The sequence below is a fragment of the Vulpes vulpes genome, chromosome 13 (assembly GCF_048418805.1).
Source record: "Vulpes vulpes isolate BD-2025 chromosome 13, VulVul3, whole genome shotgun sequence".
Lineage (NCBI taxonomy): Eukaryota > Metazoa > Chordata > Mammalia > Carnivora > Canidae > Vulpes > Vulpes vulpes.
The window spans coordinates 117,367,400-117,387,354 of record NC_132792.1 but is presented as its reverse complement, the minus strand read 5'-3'; the positions used below and the strand labels follow the sequence as shown (position 1 = coordinate 117,387,354).

General features: G+C 47.7%; 3 protein-coding genes and 1 pseudogene across 52 annotated transcripts in view; 2 read left to right on the top strand and 2 right to left on the bottom strand.

The window, feature by feature from the left end:
- UBAP2L (ubiquitin associated protein 2 like) overlaps positions 1-2,026 on the bottom strand; it is a 40,583-nt gene extending 38,557 nt beyond the window's left edge. For 8 of the 48 annotated variants that reach the window (XM_072732390.1, XM_072732407.1, XM_072732393.1 and 5 more), the window contains exon 1: positions 1,808-1,915. The gene's annotated coding sequence lies outside the window, so the exon portion shown is untranslated. Of the gene's footprint in view, positions 1-1,466 lie in introns of all 48 variants that reach the window. The other 40 variants (XM_072732383.1, XM_072732396.1, XM_072732386.1 and 37 more) reach the window with 17 other exon arrangements.
- Positions 1,971-13,530, top strand: C13H1orf43 (chromosome 13 C1orf43 homolog). 3 transcript variants are annotated; one of them, XR_011996256.1, is made up of 7 exons: positions 1,971-2,478; positions 2,829-2,930; positions 7,534-7,651; positions 7,869-7,922; positions 9,138-9,304; positions 9,392-11,598; positions 12,607-13,530. XR_011996256.1 is itself a non-coding variant. In XM_025997148.2 (7 exons), the coding sequence occupies exons 1-7, from the start codon at positions 2,413-2,415 to the stop codon at positions 12,800-12,802; spliced, it is 762 nt and encodes a 253-aa protein (XP_025852933.1). In that variant the 5' UTR covers positions 1,971-2,412; the 3' UTR covers positions 12,803-13,530. The 3 variants fall into 3 exon arrangements, 2 of the variants coding, with proteins under 2 accessions (XP_025852933.1, XP_025852934.1); XM_025997148.2 differs by having other exon boundaries at positions 9,392-9,450; XM_025997149.2 differs by lacking the exon at positions 2,829-2,930 and having other exon boundaries at positions 9,392-9,450.
- A 381-nt stretch (positions 13,531-13,911) lies between these two features.
- Positions 13,912-19,955, top strand: CFAP141 (cilia and flagella associated protein 141). The gene is made up of 4 exons (XM_025997150.2): positions 13,912-14,021; positions 14,284-14,324; positions 19,067-19,196; positions 19,710-19,955. Exons 1-4 carry the CDS (start codon positions 13,989-13,991, stop codon positions 19,809-19,811), a joined length of 306 nt encoding a protein of 101 aa, XP_025852935.1. The 5' UTR covers positions 13,912-13,988; the 3' UTR covers positions 19,812-19,955.
- On the bottom strand, positions 16,549-17,045 carry LOC112918883 (ubiquitin-conjugating enzyme E2 C pseudogene; annotated as a pseudogene).

Genomic DNA, 19,955 nt, shown 5'->3' with positions numbered 1-19,955 from the left:
GATGGATCACTGGAGAGCACAAAATCAGTAGCCTTTTAGTAGCAAGCAGAGACACGTAACTAGAGTTATCACAGTGGAATGGAGGAATCTTAAGAACTTTTCCTTAGCAAATAAAAATATTTACGGGAAACACATGAGATGTGTTGGGAGACCAAGGGAACAGCGTAGAAACAAATACTGGTTTGAACACAGGTGTGTCCTTGACCATCTTTTGAAAACCAGCTACTTGAAAAAATAGCCAGAGAAATTTTACAGAAAAAAATAAATAACAAGTATTTATTGAGTATCTACTATGTGTCCAGTACTTTAGGAAATACAAAAGCAGTATGACTCGGTTGCTGCCCTCAGGGAGCTTACAATCTAAGTTGAGCAACAATTCAGACACTCTGAAGCTGGACTGGGATGGGTGAGGCTTGCTACCTCTAACAGAACGACTAACTCCCTTAGGTGCTTTGTGGAAATGACCCTGCGTCCCCTTCTCCGTACACTCTAGTCTAATTTTAAAAAGAGTACTTGCCAGATAGGACACATTCAGCAAAGAGGGGCTTAAAAACTCAGGACCCAAACAGCCCGACTTAAGGTCTTTCATCATTAGCTCCGGGCCAGCGATGCTCGCTGTCCACAGCGGAAACCATCACTGGCACCGGCTACTCCTTACGGACAATGCTGGGGGAGTTCAGCGTCGCGGACCAACGCGGTTCCCTCCTCCTCCTCCGGGAGGGCTGGCGGTCAGCGGCCCTCGCCACCCCGGCAGGACCGTCCCTCGGCAGCACCCGGGCGGCGGAGGGGGATGGAGAGAACGCAGCAAACGCCTTTCTCCGCCTCATGCTCGGGGACACTGGGCGAACACGGTAACAATGACAACAAAAAGGGCCTGTTACTGTGTTTTGCTTCCACGACACCCTCCACCCGAGAAGACTACACTTCAAGGCGGAGAGACCGTCTCCTGTTTGTGACATCAGTTTGCAAAGCAATTTGGGGCTTGTCCACAGAGCACAGGGTCTGAAGGAATTTGGGATCCCCGCGCTACCCTAGGGGCGCGGACCCAGGCCCGGGCTCAGGGGCGCCCCCGAGGCGGACACCCCCACGGGCCTCCCCGACTGCCCCTCGCCAGCCCGCGCGGCCGCCGCGAACACGTTCCCGGAGCCGTGGCTCCCGCAGGCTGACAAAGAGGCCGGGGCCGAGAGGGGCCGCAGCCCACGCGCGGAGAAGGGAGGCGCACCCCGCGCCGCGCCCCCGCGGGGCTCCCGGCCCTCCGCCTCACCTCCCACCCGGAACAAATTCATCCTCCGCACTCCAGACCGAGGGCCACATGGGGGAGTTCGGGGCAGCTCCACCCCGCCGCCCTGCCCCCGCCGCCCCCAAACCAGGCCGGATCCGGACCCGAAGAGGCCGCAGCGGGCCAGGAAGGGAGGAGGCCCCCCGGGCGTCTTCACAGGCAGCGGCCGGGGCTCAGCGGGCCCTACCTCAGGCGGGGCCCAGGCCGCGCTCGCCCGCGCTCTTCCTTGCTCTCCCCGCTCGGGCTCTAGCCGCATGGCCCCCCCCCTCCGGCCGCCCAAGCCCCGCCCCGGCCACGCTCCCAAATCGAGGCCCCGGCTCCGGCGCGGCCCAGTAGGCCGCAAATCCAACCATAAACAAAACCCCCGGCGGCCGACTCGAGGGGGGGCGCCGGGTTCGCGCGACCGGGAGGGGTGTCCAGTGGGGGGAACGCATGGGGCGGGGGGCCTACTGGGGGGGGCGGCGGGGTAGGGGAGAAGGGAGGGAGGGGAAAAGGAGACCGCGGATTTAAAGGGGCCGCGGACAATACCCGGCCCCGCCGCGCTGCCGCTGCTGCCGCCGCCGCCGCCAACGCCGCTGCGCTCCCAACTTTACCTCAGTCTCCTCCACACTGACACCCCGGGCCGCGCCGCCCCTGTCACGTGATGTGAGGTTCCCTCCTCCCCACCCCCTCCCTCCTTTCCTCTCTCGCGCTCGCGCTCGCGCCTTCCCCCTCCCACTTGCTTGCCTGCGTCCCCCGGCACGTGACGCGAAAAGGGACGCGCACGCAAGCGTGCGCGCGCCACCTGGCCAGGAGCCGCTGCGCTGCGGCTCCGCGCGTTCGCCTCGCCTCTGCCGTGTGACGCACCGCGGCCTCCGTTTCCTGTTCCTGGCGTTGCTCGGCGCCTCGGCGCGCGCCGCTCGCGGGGCCGGTGCGGGTCTAGGTCACGTGCTGAGGGGAGCGGGAAGGCGACGTTCTTCTTTCCTCGGCCGTCGTCCGCCATGTTTTCAGGCCGGGTCAGCCTTGGATTTTCTCTGTGAGGAAATGGCCAAGGGGCTTTGGGGAGCCCCGGCGCCAGTGCCTCGGCGGAGCCCAGGCTGACGAAGCGAGGCGGCGGGGAGATCTGGAGCAGTTGTGCGCGGGGTGGGGAGGCCATGGCGTCCAGCAGTAACTGGCTGTCCGGCGTGAATGTCGTGCTGGTGATGGCCTACGGGAGCCTGGTGAGGAGATTCCCCCACCCTTTTCTGCCGTCGCTTCTGACCCAAGAGAGACCTGGTCTTCAACCTCCACCCACTCTCCTGCACCTTCTCTGGGCCTGGACTCCTCCCAGACTCGGGGACCGAAGCCACGGCCTCGGCCGCCCCGCCCCCCCGCCGGGCCGTGAGCCCTGCCCCGGACCCGACCCCCGGAGCCTAGCCTGACCCCCGCAGCCTGCCACCCCACTTTGTCCCCGAAGCACCCGTGAGAGCCGCATCTGGGCATTTAAAACGGAGGCGTGTTTTGTTTTGTTCTGTTTTGTTTTATCGTCTTGTTATTAAAGATTCCGTTACTTGTCTCACTTTTTGCACAGGTGTTTGTTCTGCTATTTATTTTTGTGAAGAGACAAATCATGCGCTTTGCAATGAAATCCCGAAGGGGACCTCATGTCCCTGTGGGACACAATGCCCCCAAGGTAGGTCCTGCAGGCGCGAGAGAGGCCTGGTTCTGCAGGCGCAGGAGGGCCCAGGGGGGCGCAGGACGGGATGTGTTTTGCCTTGAGGATGAGTCTGTCGCGCCGTGCTTGTCAGCGGCCCGGGCGCTCTCGGGGTTGGAGAGAGCGGGGAGGGGAGAGGGAAGGGTAACTCGCGGGGTTAGCGCTCCTGCCCAGCGCCATCCGCATTCGCGGAGTGAAAGACTCGGATTAATGTTGTCGGCTCTGTGCTGACAGTTCGGCGTTGAGCGTCGTGTTTCCTGCTCAGGTTTCGCTATGGGATGGGTTGGGGGGTTGTTAGCCCGGATACAAGGGTTCTCCTGAAGGTCCAAGTCCCCCATTCCTGTGACAGGAACCTGAGGAATCCGCAGGACGTGCAGACCGCGAGTGGTCTTTTGTCCGCGGTTTCTCCTCAGGTAACTGGTTTCCTCTCAGCGTTTAAATACAGGCGAAATTTTCTCTCTCCCAAATGTCTGCCGAATCCTGCATGTATGTAGCTTTCTGCTGTCCGACAGGCACGCAAGGCCCCCGCCCTTGAGTGCGGTGCTCCCTACCTACCAGAGGTCTAGCTGGGCTCCAGCTACACGTGCCTTGCTGTGCCCTAGTGATTTTTCTCCAAAGAAGAATATTTATTGCTTATTTTGAAGTAGGTGCTCTTAATTTTTTTCATACTATCCTGATATTTTTCTCGATACTAATTTATCACAAATTTGAGTGTGTCAATTTGTTTAATGCCCAGCTTCCACTAGACTGTAAGTTTCAAGAATGCAGGCCCCTGGGGCAGCCTGGGTGGCTCAGCGGTTTGGCGCTGCCTTCGGCCCAGGCCGTAATCCTGGGGACCTGGGATCGAGTCCCATGTCGGGCTCCCTACATGGAGCCTGTATCTCCCTCTGCTTGTGTCTCTTCCTCTCTTTGTTTCTCATAAATAAATAAATAAATAAAATCTTAAAAAAAAAAAAATGCAGGCCTCTGCCTACATCTAACAGATACCCAGTAATTTTTGAGTCACAAAACAAGCTACTGGGAGAATTAAAACTAGTACATAATTCCCTCAACTCTCTAGATCAGTGTCCTTTCATCAACCGGTGCTGTTAATCCTCCTCTTTTTGTTCTTTGCTAAGGTATTTCATGGAAACCTTAATGTGTTGTGGCCTAAACCCTCAACAGGGCTTCTTCCACATTCCCTCAGTTCTCCAGATGCCAACTGCTCTATAAGAGGGATTTAGGGCTGGCTTCCAGCACATCGTGATCCAGGCAAAAGTTTATTTAGGAGCTTTCTACTACATGAGATAAGATTCCCTCTACTTTAAAGAATTCTCTCTAGATTCTCATTTATTGCTGGTGGAAATGCAAATAAGTGAAACTACTTTGGAAAATAATTGGGCATGATCTAGTAAGATAGTACATGTACCTAATCTGTAATGCAGCAGTTCTACTTTTACCTTAAGAGAAATTAATTTTTGTTAATATTGTACCAAAAGACATGTATGAGTGTTTCAGTGATTGTGATATTTCAAGAAGAAATTTAGTCCAAATGTCTAGTTGAGCATACTTATTATAATGTATTTATATTCTGGAATACTACAAGAATAAGCTAAGCAACAAATATATAAACATTAAACTTTTTTTTATGATTTTATTTACTTGTTGAGAGAGAGACAGGCAGAGACACAGGCAGAGGGAGAAGCAGGTTCCCTGTGGGGAGCCTGATATGGGACTTAATCCTAGGACCTTGGGATCACACACGCCCTGAGGCAAAGGCAGACACTCAACCCCTGAGCCACCCAGGCATCCCCACTAAACTATTTTTGAATGAAAAAAAGCCACAAACATGAGTAAACCTCAAAAACATACTGAGTGAAAAAACAAAACAGGAGGCCATTCATAAAAAACTACCATTTTGTTCCATTCCTTTTTTATGAAATTCTACAACAGACAACTATATCAATAGTACATAATGTTGCCTGAAGCAGGGAAGGAGAGGTTGACTGCAGAGACGTGTAGAACGTTTTGGGATGATGGAAGTGTTCTATATCTTGGCTGTAGTGGTGGTTGAATGTGTGTATTCATTTGTCAAAAGTCATCAACCCAAGTTGGATGTATTTTATCTCCTATCAGTTCAATCTCAATATAAAGTGTTTAAAATTTTAAGACAATTTGTAGAGGAATTCAAAACATATTTTTCCATTTGTGTGAAGTTCAAAACTAGATAAAGCTAAACATCTAGTTTAGGTTGGTAATGTGATAAAATAGTAAAGAAAAGTGAGATTCTTGACAAATTAAGGTTGGAAGTTGCATTCAGTCAGGGATAGGCACTCAAGGCTTCAGAGTCATTGGTAACATGTTCATAAACAGGATAGTGGTTATAGATGTTCATCTTAATGATTTTTCAGTTCCTTAACATGTAGGTAACAGGTATTCCATACTTGATATATTTCACAGTGGAAGTTTCTAAAAGTTTCTAAAAAGTAACAAGGAGCACCTGGGGACTCAGTCAGTTATCACAAGCTTAGGTCTCCATTTCAGGTTCTGAGTTCAAGCCCTGCATTGGGCTGTATGCTGAATGTAGAGCCTACTTAAATATGGGACGCCTGGATGGCTTAGTTAAACGTCTGCCTTTGGCTTGGGTCATGATCCTAGGGTCCTGGGATTGAGTGCCTTGTCTCCCTGCTCAGCAGAGATCCTGCTGCTTCCTCTCCTTGCTGCTTGTGCTTGCTTGTGCATGCACTTACTCTAAAATAAAATCTTAAAAAAATTTTAAGTAAATAAATGTAAAAGAAAATCTGCTGAGGCTCTTAAGGGACATGAACTTGGAACTATTAACAGTGGTTCTGGGTAAGTGAGGGGTGGCTTTAGTACTTTTTTGGAATTTTAAGCCATGGGTGTGTAAATTACCTATGTAAAAGGATTGAGGGCAGCCCGGGTGGCTCAGCGGTTTAGCGCCACCTTCAGCCCAGGGCCTGGTCCTGGAGACCCGGGATGGAGTCCCACGTCGGGCTCCCTGCATGGAGCCTGCTTCTCCCTCTGCCTGTGTCTCTGCATATCTCTCTCTCTGTGTGTGTGTCTCTCATGAATAAATAAATGAAATCTTTTAAAGAAAGGAAGGAAGGAAGGAAAGGAAGGAAGGAAGGAAGGAAAAAGAAAGAAAAGAAAAGAAAAAAAAGAAAAGAAAAAAGAAAAGAAAAGAAAAGAAAGGATTGATAAACTTTAGGGACGTCTGAGTGGCTCAGCGATTGTCTGCCTTGGGCTCAGGGTGTGATCCTGGAGTCCAGGAATCAGAATCGAGTCCCCCATCAGGCTCCCCAGAGGGAGCCTGCTTCTCCCTCTATGTCTCTACCTCTCTCTGTGTCTCTCATGAATAAATAAATAAATAAAATCAGAAAAAAATGTTTTAAAGGATTAATAGACTCTAGAAGAAAGCCTTAAGAAGTTCTGTGGTCCATCAGGTAGAATGGCCCCTATGGTATTATATATTATGTACAGGCTTGCTTTTTTTTTTTTTTTTTTTAAGATTTCTTTTATTCATGAGAGAGGCAGGTTCCCCGATGGGGGACTCTATTCCAGGCCCCCCGGGATCACACCCTGAGCAGAAGGCAGATGCTCAACCCCTGAGCCACCCAGGCGTCCCTATATAGGCTTTCTTATGGATATATATTTTTTAAAGATGTATTTGTTTATTCATGAGAGACAGACTGAGGCAGTGACAGGCAGATAGAGAAGCAGGCTCCTAGCAGGGAGCCCGATATGGGGCTCGATCCTGGATCCCAGGATCACAACCTGAATCGCAGGCCAGCACCCAACTGCTGAGTCACCCACCCAGGCGTCCCTTTTATGGCTTTTTATTTTTATTTTTTTTTAAGATTTTTATTCATGAGAGGCTCAGAGAGAGAGAGGCAGGCTCCATATAGGGAGCCAGACGTGGGACTCAATCCCGGGTCTCCAGGATCATGCCCTGGGCTGAAGGCGGTGCTAAGCCGCTGAGCCAGCCGGGGGCCCATCTCTTACGGATATTTAGAGTAGATTATGACTCCCGGTTTTTGTCCATTTTTTCTTTCTCTGGAAGTTCTTTGTAACACCCAACTAAGATTTTAAACCAATTCAGTCAGAAATAATATTGGTACTGTAGAACTTAAGTTCTAGCAGGTTAAAAGATCTAGCTTAGGAATGTACAGTTTAAGGGCAGCCCCGGTGGCTCAGCGGTTTAGCGCCGCCTTCAGCCCAGGATGTGATGACCTTGGAGACCCAGGATCAAGGCCCACGTCAGGTTCCCTGCGTGGAGTCTGCTACTCTCTCTGCCTGTGTCTCTGCCTCTCTCTTTCTCTATGTGTCTTCCATGAATAAATAAATAAAATATTTAAAAAATAAAAAAAAAATTAAAGGAATGTACAGTTTAGAGAAGTTTTTAGAGAACCTAATTCCAGCCTCAAATTTTTTAGTCTTACCTGGCAATTTTATCAGCCAGATGAGCATTTTTATTTTTCTGCTTCTTTTGTCTTAGTTGTTCACTTGCTCGGCACCCTTTCCAGGTTGATGGAAAGCAGAGTATAAAGTAAGTGGTTGTATATTGTTTTCTCTGTGTGAACAGGACTTGAAAGAGGAGATTGATATCCGGCTATCCAGGGTTCAAGATATCAAGTATGAACCTCAGCTCCTTGCAGATGGTGATGCAAGACTGCTACAGCTGGAAACCCAGGGAAATCAGAGTATGTGGCATGCTCTTGGAGGATGCTTCAGTGAGGAATCCCACAAGTTCAGAATTCCTTTGGTCTCCGAGCTGTTAGCATAGCTGCTAGCAATACCTGCACCTGTGGTTCCTCTATTGCTGGGTATATTTCAGATACGGGGAGGCAACTTATTAGCTTGCTGGCGTTTGGGAAGTCTTCTGAGGGTTATATCTATGACCAGTCTCTTTCTTAACAGATTGCTACAACTATCTATACAGGATGAAAGCTCTGGATGCCATCCGTGCCTCTGGTAAGGGTTATCCAACAGGATAGTCAAAATTCTGAAAGCCCACCTGGGGGAAGAGGGAGGAACCCACTTTATAGATACTAGAACTTGTCCTTTCTGTACATCATTGGCTAGGAGGAATTTCCTAGAGTTTGAGAGTACTAGGTTATTTTGTCTAAGGAAATGATGGAGGCATGTTACTTCTTCAGTAAGTGAATTTGTTTTTGGTTTTTTTTTTAAGATTTTATTTATTTATTCATGACAGACACACAGAGAGGCAGAGACACAGGCAGAGGGAGAAACAGGCTCCATGCAGGAAGCCTGATGTGGGACTCAATCCCGAGTCTCCAGGATCAGACCCTGGGCTGAAGGCGGCACTAAACCGCTCAGCCACCCGGGCTGCCCTTGTTTTGTTTCATGAACTGGATGGTGGTGATTTGCTTGTTTTTCCACCAAAAAAAGGTGATCTCTGCTTTTTCAGTAAGACCAAGATAAATGGTTATTAGGGTTTTTTTTATTCTATGACCATTGTCAAATATGCTTCATCTCTGCTAAAACATGGTTTTAGGAGGGGGGGTTGTTGTGGGGTTTTTTTGTTTGTTTTTTAAAGATTTTACTTATTTATTCATGAGAGACACAGAGGGGGAGAGGGCAGCCCAGGTGGCTCAGCGGTTCAGTGCCACCTTCATTCAGCCCAGGGCTTGATCCTGGAGACCCGGGATCGAGTCCCTGCATGGAGCCTGCTTCTCCCTCTGCCCGTGTCTCTGCCGCCCTCTCTCTCTTTCTGTGTTTCTCATGAATAAATAAATAAAATCTTTAAAATAAATAAATAAACAGTGGGAGAGAGGGAGGCAGAGACACGGGCAGAGGGAGAAGCAGGCTCCATGCAGGGAGCCCGACGTGGGACTCGATCCCGGGTCTCCAGGAGCAGGCCCTGGGCTGAATGAAGGCAGCACTAAACCGCTGAGCCACCTGGGCTGCCCGTAAAACATGGTTTATATTATAGAGCCAGGATGAGCGAGTAAGAGGGTGAATTAGAGACACTGTTGTGTACCTTTGGTGTAGGTTATAGCTGTGTTGTCATGACCAAATGACCACTCAGATATAGCTCTATGAGTCTGGTCTTCATTCTATTAGAATTTTCTCTAATTCACTTATTGGACCCATTTCTTAACTTGGGTGATAACTAGGAAGACTAATAAGTGGGGGAAGGGTTATCATTATCTATTATCCCCACAGAGATACCATTTCACGCTGAAGGCAGGCATCCCCGTTCCTTAATGGGCAAGAATTTCCGCTCCTACCTGCTAGATCTTCGGAACACTAGTACTCCTTTTAAGGGTGTACGCAAAGCCCTCATTGATACCTTGCTGGATGGCTATGAAACAGCCCGCTACGGGACAGGGGTAAGAGGGATGGCCACTTTTTCCTTCAGGGACCTAAAGGGATACCGCAACCTGAGGGGGTCTCACTCTTCCTTCATCTTTCCTCAGGTCTTTGGCCAGAGTGAGTACCTGCGCTACCAGGAGGCCCTGAGTGAGCTTGCCACCGTGTAAGTGTGGCGGAGACTATGTCGGAGGGGCTGGTTGGAGGGTGCTGCTATGCCCCCCACCCCCAGCGAGGTGCCCTTCCTAAGCAGTGGTAACAAAATCACCATGATGAGCTGCCAGGTCCTGCCTCTCCCTCACAGCTGAGAGCATGTGCTTCTCTATAAGCTTAGAGAAGGGGAAGCCTCTCTTACTCTAGTGCCTTCTCCTGTTTTTGTGGTTTTGTTTTTTGGACTAGCTCAGTGAAATAGTGAACTGTCAGAATTGGTGTAACATTTATACCAATAAAGGGAATAAAGTTTTTCAGTATAGAGATTCCTTCTCTTCTAGGGTTCCAGTGACATCTTTTTTAATGTCTTGGTCTGATAAAAGTAACAGCTCAGTGCCATCTATTTTTATTAGCACTTAAACAGCATTGGGAACCCTGTCAGAAACTAAGGGCATCACTGTAGTAGTATCAGCTGTTGAGTGTGGGTTACAGGATTCACGACTTTTGTCTGGCATAGTTTTATTTTTTTAAAGGTTTTATTTATTCAAGAGAGACACAGTGGGCAGCCCGGGTGGCTCAGCAGTTTAGCACTGCCTTCAGTCCAAGGTCTGATCCTAGAGACCCAGGATTGAGTCCCGTGTCAGGCTCCCTGCATGGAGCCTGCTTCTCCCTCTGCCTGTGTCTCTGCCCCTGCCCCCCTCTCTGTCTCTCATGAATAAATAAAATCTTAAAAAAAAAAAGAGAGAGAGAGAGACACACACACACACACAGAGAGGCAGAGACACAGGCAGAGAGAGAAGCAGGTCCCCTGTGGGGAGCCTGATGTGGGACTCAATCCCAGGACACTGGATCACGCCCTGAGCTGAAGGCAGGCACTCCACCCCTGAGCCACCCAGACGTCCTACATCTGGCATAGTTTTAAATGTGCACTAACAGTAGCTTCGTGGTGGTGTTTATGCAAATTTCAAAAGGGTGGGAAGGGAAAACCAATGTAGAATAAAGTTAGTTACCAGCCTTGAAAAGAACCACCTCTGTTTTCTGCTGTGTTGAATATGGCTCTTTCTCAAAAGAGGAGTATATCTATCCTTTCTTATCTATGCCCTTAAAAAGAAACTGCCTTGTTCCAAAAGCTAAAGGTCCAGTTAAAACTGCTCAAAACAGGAGTAAAAGTGAGCAGGGGAGAGGATGAGGAAGGGGGCTTAGTCCGGAAGTCACTCAAAGGAGCCTATTTGAGTCCCTTCTGCTTCTACTCATCTGGGGTCCCTAGATTTATTGAATTCATAAGGACAGGAAGGAGATGGTGGATGCCAGGAGCTGGAGGGTTAGGGTTTAATGGGAACAGAGATTCAGTTTTGCAGCATGAGAAGAGCTCTGGAGATGGATGGTGGGGATGACTGTACAGCCAATGAATGTATTTAATGCTGCTGAACTGTAAAAATTTTAAACTGATTAAGGAAAAAAAATAAAGATAAAACTGGTTAAGGTAGTAAATGTGTGTATTTTACCACAGTTTTGTTGAAAATTCAGTCCTGGGCGTGGGGGCGCGCATGGGTGGCTCCATAATGTAAGTGTCCGACTCTTGTTTTGGGGTCAGGTCAGGAGATTGAGTCCCATGCAGGCGTCAGGCTCTGCACTTAGCAGGGAGTTTGCTTGAGATTCTCCATCTCACTCTGCTCTTCACCCCTGTATGTGTGCACATTCTCTTTTCTCTTTTTCTCTCAAATAAATAAGTCTGTCTTTTGTTTGTTTTTGTTTTATTCAGTCCTTGGGGTTCCTGGCAGGCTCAGTTGGTAGAGCATGCGACTTGTCATCTTGGAACCATGAGTTCAAGCCCCACCTTGGGCTTAGAGCTTAAAAAATAAAAAGTGGTACCTGGCTGGCCCAGTTGGAAGAACATGTGACTCCTTTTTGGGGGTTTTGTTTTGTTTTAAGATTTATTTTATTTTATTTTTTTTAGATTTATTTGAAAGAGAAAAACAGTACGAGTGGGAGGGACAGAGGGAGGGAATCTCAAGCCGACTCCCTGCTGAGCATGGAGCCCAAAGGGGGGTGTATCCCAGGACCCTGAGATCATGACCTGAGCCAAAACCAAGAGTCTTGACTGCCACCCAAGCACCCCGAGCACATGATTCTTGATCTTGGAGTTGTGAGTTCAAGCCCCATGGTAGGTATAAAGATCACTTTAATAAATAAACTTTAAAAAAAAATTCAGTCCTTGATTGCTGGTTTCTAGAAATTTTCAGTGAGTCTAGTGAAGGGGATAGGCGCTGAAACCTGGCAAACTTAGATTTGCACCCCAACCCTGTCACTTGATAGCTTTGTGACCTCAGGCCGTTTCCTAACTTGGAAAATGGGGATGTTACCACTATTTAGAGATATTGGGATATCAGTAAATTAGATGTTGGTAAAACACCAAATTTAATATCCTAACATGTCCTAAGTACTCAGTAGCTGCTCCTGTTCTTATTTTTTGGTGTTGAGTTTTCAAAGGACTGTTTTTGGACTGGGAATATATTAGTGGCATACATGCATTAGAGGAATCGGCAGAACTTAAAGTTTTCTTTAAATAACTTTTTTTTTTTCTTAAGATTTTATTTATTAATGAGAGACAGAGCGGCAGAGACACAGGCAGAGGGAGAAGCAGACTTCATGCAAGGAGCCTGATGTGGGACTCAATCTGGGTCTCCAGGATCAGGCCCTGGACTGAAGGCGGTGCTAAACCGCTGAGCCACCCGGGCTGCCCTAAAGTTTTCTTTATAGTGAGAGGAAGAAAATGTTGAGCCATGGGCAGCCCCGGTGGCGCAGCGGTTTAGCGCCGCCTGCAGCCCAGGGTGTGATCCTGGAGACCCCGGATTGAGTCCCACGTTGGGTTCCCTGCATGGAGCCTGCTTCTCTCTCTTCCTGTGTCTCTGCCCCCCTCCCCCCCCTCTCTGTGTGTGTCTCTATAAATAAATAAAATCTTAAAAAAAAAAATGTTGAGGCAGGGACTCAGTGGGAAAATTGGTTTCTCTGCTACTTCCAAGCTATCAGATGGGATTTTAGTAACTAGGTTTAAGATGGGATGGGATCAGTTGTGGCTATAGCTACGTTTATATAGAATGGACAAGCTTTGAATTGTATTCTTGTGCTAGTCCTTGTTCTGTCCTCGACCTGCCCTCTCTGTATTATCCAGGGTCAAAGCACGAAGCGGGAGCTCTCAGAGACAGCACCAGTCGGCAGCCAAAGATCTAACCCAGTCTCCTGAAGTCTCCCCGACAACCATCCAGGTGACATACCTCCCCTCCAGTCAGAAGAGTAAACGTGCCAAGCACTTCCTGGAGTTGAAAAGTTTTAAGGACAACTATAACACACTGGAAAGTACACTGTGACTGCCTGATGGATGCTGCTGGTGCTGGCAGGGCCAGTGGCCTCGGGTCATCTGGCTTGTGGGCCCAGGTCAGCTGAAGTGCCACCGTGTCCAGCACTTTTAGGGTTCATTCCTAGAGAATCGTTCTTCAGCCTGTTCTTAGAGTCAGTTTCAGAGAGTCAGGACTTTATTTTCCTTTGGTAGTACTTTTTCCTGGAGTTGAATTCAGATGTTTTTCTTAATGTTCCATTAATGCTTACTTAGTCCTCACTTGGTTTTGATTATAGTTCATTTGCCCTTTTTTTTTTTTCCATTTTCCAGACTATAAATAATCCTGAGTGAGAGTTGGGGTGGTGGGGCTTGGTGTCTTCCATGTTTACCCCTTCATGCACAGCTGAATGGGGGGACCATTTGGGTTTGAGCTCTCTTAGAGGTGATTGGCAGGAAAGACAGACACGAACTAGTGGGGAGATCTCGTGAGGCCGTGAGATCAATGTGGAGTGGCTTGCCTGGTTCTCTACTTAAACTGGTGTGTGTGGAAACATTAACACAACCTCCCTGACATGCAAGGATTTGCCCTTGTGCTTTCTTTCCATGCTGTCTTGAATAAATGGAAAAGGGAATGTTGGCACCTATCCTAATCCCATCCCCCCACTTACTTGGGGTGCTTATGGGACAATGAAGAAATGTCAGACCAACGTACAGTTCTGACATTCTAAATTATTTAATAAAATGAGTAATTAAAAACATTCATTTTTTTACTCTCTTTTTAAAGATTTATTTATTTGGGAATGTGCATGCGTGTGAGCAGAGGGAGGGGCAGAGGGAGTAAAGCAGATAACCCCACTGAGGGTGGAGCCTGACAGGAGGCTCCCTCTCAGGACCCTAAGATCCTGATTAAGGATCAGATGCTTAACAGACTGAGCCACTCAGGTGTTCTTTGGACCTAGGATCATACAGAGACCCCACAAAAGTCCTAAAATTGGGACTATGGTCCTTGCTTCTAAAATGGCCTGTGTCACTAATAGAAGGCAGGAGAACCAGGATTCACCTCAGGTCTCCAGGGCAACAGGCCAGGTGACCAATCAAGTCCTAGGCTCAATGTGTTGTTGGAGGAGAATGTGTTACTATGACTACTGAGTCCTGGGTGACCCATTGGACAGAAAGGAGAGCCTGTTTCGCGTCTCACGTCCCGCCAGCTTGGGAACATGTCTGTGGAAAAGACAATGAAAGTAGAAGAGGTATGCAGAGGAGGAAGGGGGCTAGCTGACCAGAAGCAGATGGTTTCCTGAGGGGCCCATGCTGTAACTGCTGTTCGTTCCCTACCAGCTCCTTCCGCATGTTTTCTCTGACCCCTTCTGAAAGGAGTAGCATTTTTGTCCTCACTTCCCTAGGAAGTGGCCATTCTCTGTCAAGAAACAAAAGCCCATGTGCCCTCAGGGAAAGGTGCTGGGGACGGGGAACTGGACATCAAGGGACATGAGCAACTCGCTTTTCTTGCAGAGTTTTCAAAGGGTCCAGGGATTTAAGAAGATGGTTGACAGGTAATGTCTGCTTCTACCCCTTCCCTTACCTGTCCACTTGACCTTGTCACCCTCTCATGACACGTCTCTTCCAGCCACCTCTCAGATCGGCCTCGTCCTCATCCTGGTCTTCGTCCTTATCCTGGTCCTCGTACTCATCCTGGTCCTCATTCTAGTTCTGGGCTCCTTGAGAAGGAAGTGGGGTTGGGGGCAGGAAGCAGCCCTTTTCAGGGACAGCCTCCCAATGCCCACTAGGTCCTGCTACCCACATGGTGATTTTATTGTCCCTTTCTTCCTATTCTCTGAAGGGAAATCAGGTGGACTTTTTGTTCTTTTATTAAGGAGAATGCAAATATTTGCTTTGTTAATTATGTGATAGGTATGCTGTATTTTTTTTTTTTTTTAAGATTTTATTTACTTGAAAGAGAGCAGGAGCAGGGAAGGGACAGAGGGAGAGGGAGACCCCCACTGAGCAGGGAGCCCGACGTTATGGGGCTCGATCCCAGGACTGTGGAATCATGACCTGAGCTGAAGGCAGACATTTCACAGATAGAACCCCCTGGGAACCCCTGCAGTAAGTATTTGGTGAGTGAGTGAATGAGAAGACTAGGCTATATGTCATCTCTTCTTCACCATGAAGCTTTTTAAAAGACATGTACTCAGGTCTTAATCTAGAAAATTCTGACTATGATGGTCTGCGATTAGGTAGGATAAGCCAGTTTTCTGAGGCTTTGCAGGTGGTTATACCCAGAGCTAGCAATTAGGATATGAGGGAGCAACTGCATATAATCTTAATGGGAGTCCAGACTGATGGAGACTTTTTACAAAGACACTTTGATGAAATCTGTCAAAACTTAAGATCTCAAAATTCACACATCCTTGGAACTGGCAACTATATTTCTAGAAGTTTACCATATATATATACACACACCAGCAAAGACTCAAGATTGTACAGACACAAGAGTGTTCTAGACAGCCATTGTTTATAAAAGTAAAAAAGGGGGCACCTGGCTGGCACAATCGGTGGAGCAGGCAGCTCTTGATCTCAGGGTTGTGAGTTCAGGCACCATGTTGGATGTAGAGATTACATTTAAAAAATAAACCAAAAAAACTAAAAAGTGAAAACAATCTAGCTGGTTAAATTATGATATAAAAATACTAGGCAGCTTTTACACAGAATGAAGCAATTCTCTGTGCTGGAAGAAAAAGTCCAAGTTGTTAGATAATAGTATTACATAAATGTATGAATTCATGGTAGGTAAAATAGTAAAATATTCTGGAAGTATACACAAATACAGCTTTGGTGAGCACTGGAACAGAAGAAAGATTTCACTTTTCATTTAGTATATTTTTTTAAGATTTTATTATTTTATTTTTGTTAACGTTTTATTTATTTGACAGGGAGGGAGGGAGGGAGAGGAAGGGTTAGAGGGGGAAGAAGAGGGAGAATCCCAAGCAGGTTCCACACCCAGCACGGAGCCTGATAGGAGCTGGATTTCAACCCTGAGATCACTACCTGAGCTGAAGTCAAGAGTTAGACACTTAACCGACTGAGCCACCCAGGCACCCCAAAGATTTTAAGTAATCTCTTACACCAGCATGAGGCTCAAACTCATGATACCAAGATCAAGAGCCACATGCTCCACCAACTGAGCCAGCCCTCTTTTTAAAAATTTTCTAATTTTTTTAGAAGATTTTATGTATTTGAGAGAGCTCGCACAAGCAGGGGTAGCAGCAGAGGGAGAGGGAGAAGCAGACTCCCTGCTGAGCAGGGAGCCCGCCATGAGGTTTGATCCTAAAACCCTGGGTAAATTATGACCTGAGCTGAAGGTAGATGCTTCACTGACTAAGCTACCCAGGCACACACACCCCCCTTTTTTTTAAACACAGTGTATTTATTGAATATATCACAACTGTTCAACCAGAGACTTCATTTAAAAAACAGGGACACCTGGGTGGCTCAGTGGTTGGTCATCTGCCTTTGGCTCAGGGCATTATCCCCAAGTTACGGGGTCGAGTCCCACATCGGGCTTCTTGCATGGAGCCTGCTTCTCCGTCTGCCTGTGTCTCTGCCTCTCTCCGTGTGTGTCTATCATGAATAAATAAATAAAATCTTTAAAAAAATTAATAAACAACAAAACAAAGATGAAGCTTAGAAAGCAAAATCCCAGGCAGAAATAAAGGAAAGGACAGAACAGCTAAGGAAAAAATAAAACGCGCTTTTTCAAGGAGACACACTCCATAGTCAGGGTTCTTGGCTGGAGACCTGCTCTGAGGTTTCTTGCAGGTACATCTTAAAGGCCATGGGTTTTTCTGGAGCTCATAGGGCTATCAGTGTTGGTTTCTCCCAGAAGGCTCTCAGGGGATAGCAATGGTCCTAACGTCACCCACGGCAGATTACCTGTCCTGCAGGATGTCCAGGCAGGTATGACCCTGGGTGTCCACACTGGGGTGGTAGCAGACGTGAAAAACTTCACTGTGGGTGACTTGTAAGGGGAGCCCCTTGGGAGCGCCAAGGAGAGCTTGTACCTCAGTCTCCTACATATTGCCAGCTGTTCTGTGATGGTCCCCACCCATTTGAAAAGGTCTGATTCAGGGAAGGCAGAAATTCTTTTGTTGCCAGACATCCGTGAGGGACATAAGCTCCTCATGCAGCCTCTTGCCCACAGGGTCCCAGGCAGCACCCCCTCTGGGCTGGGCTCCTTTGTTGGCAGCCGCTGGGTGGCAGTTGCGGGAGGCCATCTGGGCAGCGTGGGCAGGGAGACAGGAACTCGGAGAGCACGACTGTGACTCTCAGTATATTTCTATATGGATTAAATTTCCTATCATCTGTAAAAAGAATACTTGATTTTTTAAAACATTTCAACAGGGCGGGAGTGCCTGACTGGCTTAGTAGGTGAAGCACATAACTTTTTTTTTTTTTTTTAAGTCTCTATCCACTTATTCATGAGAGACACAGATAGAGAGGCCGAGACACAGGCAGAGGGAGAAGCAGGCTCCTCACAGGGAGCCCGATGTGGGACCTGATCCCAGGACTCTGAGATCATGCCCTGAGCCGAAGGCAGACGCTCAACAGCTGAGCCACCCAGGCATCCCATGCACATAACTTAATCTTGGGACTGACTTCAACCCCACGCTTGGTGTAGAGATGACTTAAAATCTTTACGGGCTCAGATGATTAAGTACTCAACTCCTGATTTTGGCTCAGATGAGTGATCTCAGGGTCATGATGGTGAGAGATCAGAAAGCAAGCTGAGGACAAAGCATAGGCTGACACCCCGCAGTCCCCCCAACTTCCAGGTGGGATATGTGTGACATTCCCTGGCTGCCCTGCACTAAGGGAGGGAAAACCAAATGGTTAATTTATAGAGATTACAATCCTGCAGGACTGGAGTCTCCCTCAATTTACAAAATTTACAATTTTCTTAGTGATTTACAAGAAAAAGGCATTTTTATCAATAACCTCACTTCCAGAAGGAAGCTCCCAAATGTCTTAATGTTAATGCTTTCCTAGAGGGAAAAACAGCCTTAACTCGACAATGGCAAGGCCTCTAGTATCCTGTGAGTCTTCTTTAGCAGATGAAAGTTCTTTAAAAAAACCCTCTGTTTTTCCTTACCTCACCCAACCCCAATGTTTATAATCATTGACCCCTCACAAACCTGGGGCAGCAGCTTTTTCGCCCAAGGTCTGGTGTCTTTCCCCTGCCCCCCAGGCCACTCTCTGCTTTAATAAAACCACCATTTTGCACCAAAGACTTCTCAAGAATTCTTTCTAGGCCATTGGCTCTGGACCTTCCCAACATTCCAAAACTACATCAGTGAGATCAAGACCTTCTTCAGGCTATGCACTCAATGTGGAATCTGCTTAAGATTCTTTCTCTCCCACTGCCTCTGCCCCTCTCCCTTTTCTAAAAAAAAATAAAAATAAAATGTTTTTACAATTTTTTCAACAGGATTTATCTGAGCAGAGGATGTGTGTGTGTGTGTGAGGGAGAGAGAGAGAGAGGGAGAGAGAGAAATGCATAATCGTCTTCTGTATTAGGGGCACCTGGGTGGCTCCATCGATTGAGCAGCTGACTTCTGATTTCAGCTTGGATTGTGATCTCAGGGTCCTGGGATCAAGCTGCATATTGGGCTCCCTGCTCGGTGCAGTCTGCTTGTTCCTCTCTCTGTTCCTCCCCCTGCTTGGTCTCTCTAAATAAAATCTTAAAAAAGAAAAAAAGCAACCTGGGGATGCCTGGGTGGCTCAGTTGGTGGAGTATGCAACTCTTGATCTTGGGGCTGTGGTGTAGAGATTGCTTAAAAATAAAATCTAAAAAATAATAATAATAAAAAAATAAAAATAATAAAAATAAAAATAAATAAATAAAATAAAATCTAAAATAACAACAAAATGCACCTTACCAAATGATTCCAGAATCTGTCTAGCTAAGATTGAGAATCATGGTATAACAGAAGGTATTAATTCTTACACTGGATTTGATACCCAGGTCTGCCATTAAGTGACCTTGGGTACCTTACCTAACTCTGTTTTCTCATGGTATGATGCAAAATTTGGTATCTGACACATGGCTGTTATGATTAAATGGCCTGCATATTCAACATAGACTAGGGTTCTAAGTTAGTTCTAGTTACCCTTTCAAGGAATTTGCCATCTTCTGACATTGGCATGGAGGTTCTGAGAAGAAAGTGGCCTCACCAATAGGGTTTGTATCTCCATTCCTCACTAACCCATCTAGCTCCTACTTCTGTATCTGGGGCAGGTGGCAAAATTCACATACTCGCTGTATGTGGCAGATGACACTGAGCCAGAGGAGAAACCTGTATGCTACCCTAAGGATGCAGGACACCATGGGACAGGAGTTGGCACTGGCCAACAAGCAGCTACTGATGGTGAGTTCTAGCAAGGGTGACTTGAAGCCTCATCCACTATTACCCTGTGCCAATGCCCACTGGATTCCCAGACTCTTTGTGGCTGCCATTACTCACACACCTCATCTGCCTCTGAGGTTTTCAGCACTACACCAGAGATGTGACCTTCTTCATGAAGTGGCTCTTTGCATTCAGTGGCAGGTGGCACGTTCTCACGTCCCAGAGCGCAGACTCGTCCTTGTTCAGTGTCCTTGCTCACTGGCCTCCTAGAGCCCCTCTTTCCTGGGTGCCTAGCAGAGCTCATGGTTCCTGGTGCTCTCAGCAACTATTTGCTGAACATGGGCCTTCATCCATGCAGAAAAAATTGGGTGGGCTTCCCCCCTGGCGGTACAGCCTCTCTGCTACTGCCCAGCTCTATGTCCCTGCTAAATCCAAATCCACAAGAGGACACAAGCTGGAAAGCTACCAGGGGGAGAGTGAGGACGAGGGCAGGCAGAAAGCAAACCTGACACTGTGTTCTGCCCTCCCCGCTAGGTCCGTCAAGCGGCCCTGCACCAGCTGTTTGCAAAGGAGCATCGGCAGTACAAGCAGGAGCTAAGTCAGATGGGCAAAGCATTTTATGTGGAGAGACTCTGATGGCAGCTGAGACAAAGCTGGCTCTCAAAGGCTCGACTGTAGACATACGCTCGTTCTTCAGCCCTAAATCTTCATTGTTTGGACAATGTTTATTCATAGCTGTAACCTTAAAACAACTTTGTGGGTTTTGCTCACTGCTGCTCA

What these genes read in the sequence shown, in the direction of transcription:
- CFAP141 (XM_025997150.2), top strand. Translation starts at nt 13,989, where the DNA reads ATGTCTGTGGAAAAGACAATGAAAGTAGAAGAG. An exon ending in TTTAAGAAGATGGTTGACAG is followed by an intron (nt 14,325 to 19,066) that starts GTAATGTCTGCT and finishes TATCTGGGGCAG; the next exon opens with GTGGCAAAATTCACATACTC. An exon ending in CCAACAAGCAGCTACTGATG is followed by an intron (nt 19,197 to 19,709) that starts GTGAGTTCTAGC and finishes CCTCCCCGCTAG; the next exon opens with GTCCGTCAAGCGGCCCTGCA.
- C13H1orf43 (XM_025997148.2), top strand. Translation starts at nt 2,413, where the DNA reads ATGGCGTCCAGCAGTAACTGGCTGTCCGGCGTGAATGTCGTGCTGGTG. An exon ending in GGATGCCATCCGTGCCTCTG is followed by an intron (nt 7,923 to 9,137) that starts GTAAGGGTTATC and finishes TTATCCCCACAG; the next exon opens with AGATACCATTTCACGCTGAA. An exon ending in CAGCCCGCTACGGGACAGGG is followed by an intron (nt 9,305 to 9,391) that starts GTAAGAGGGATG and finishes ATCTTTCCTCAG; the next exon opens with GTCTTTGGCCAGAGTGAGTA.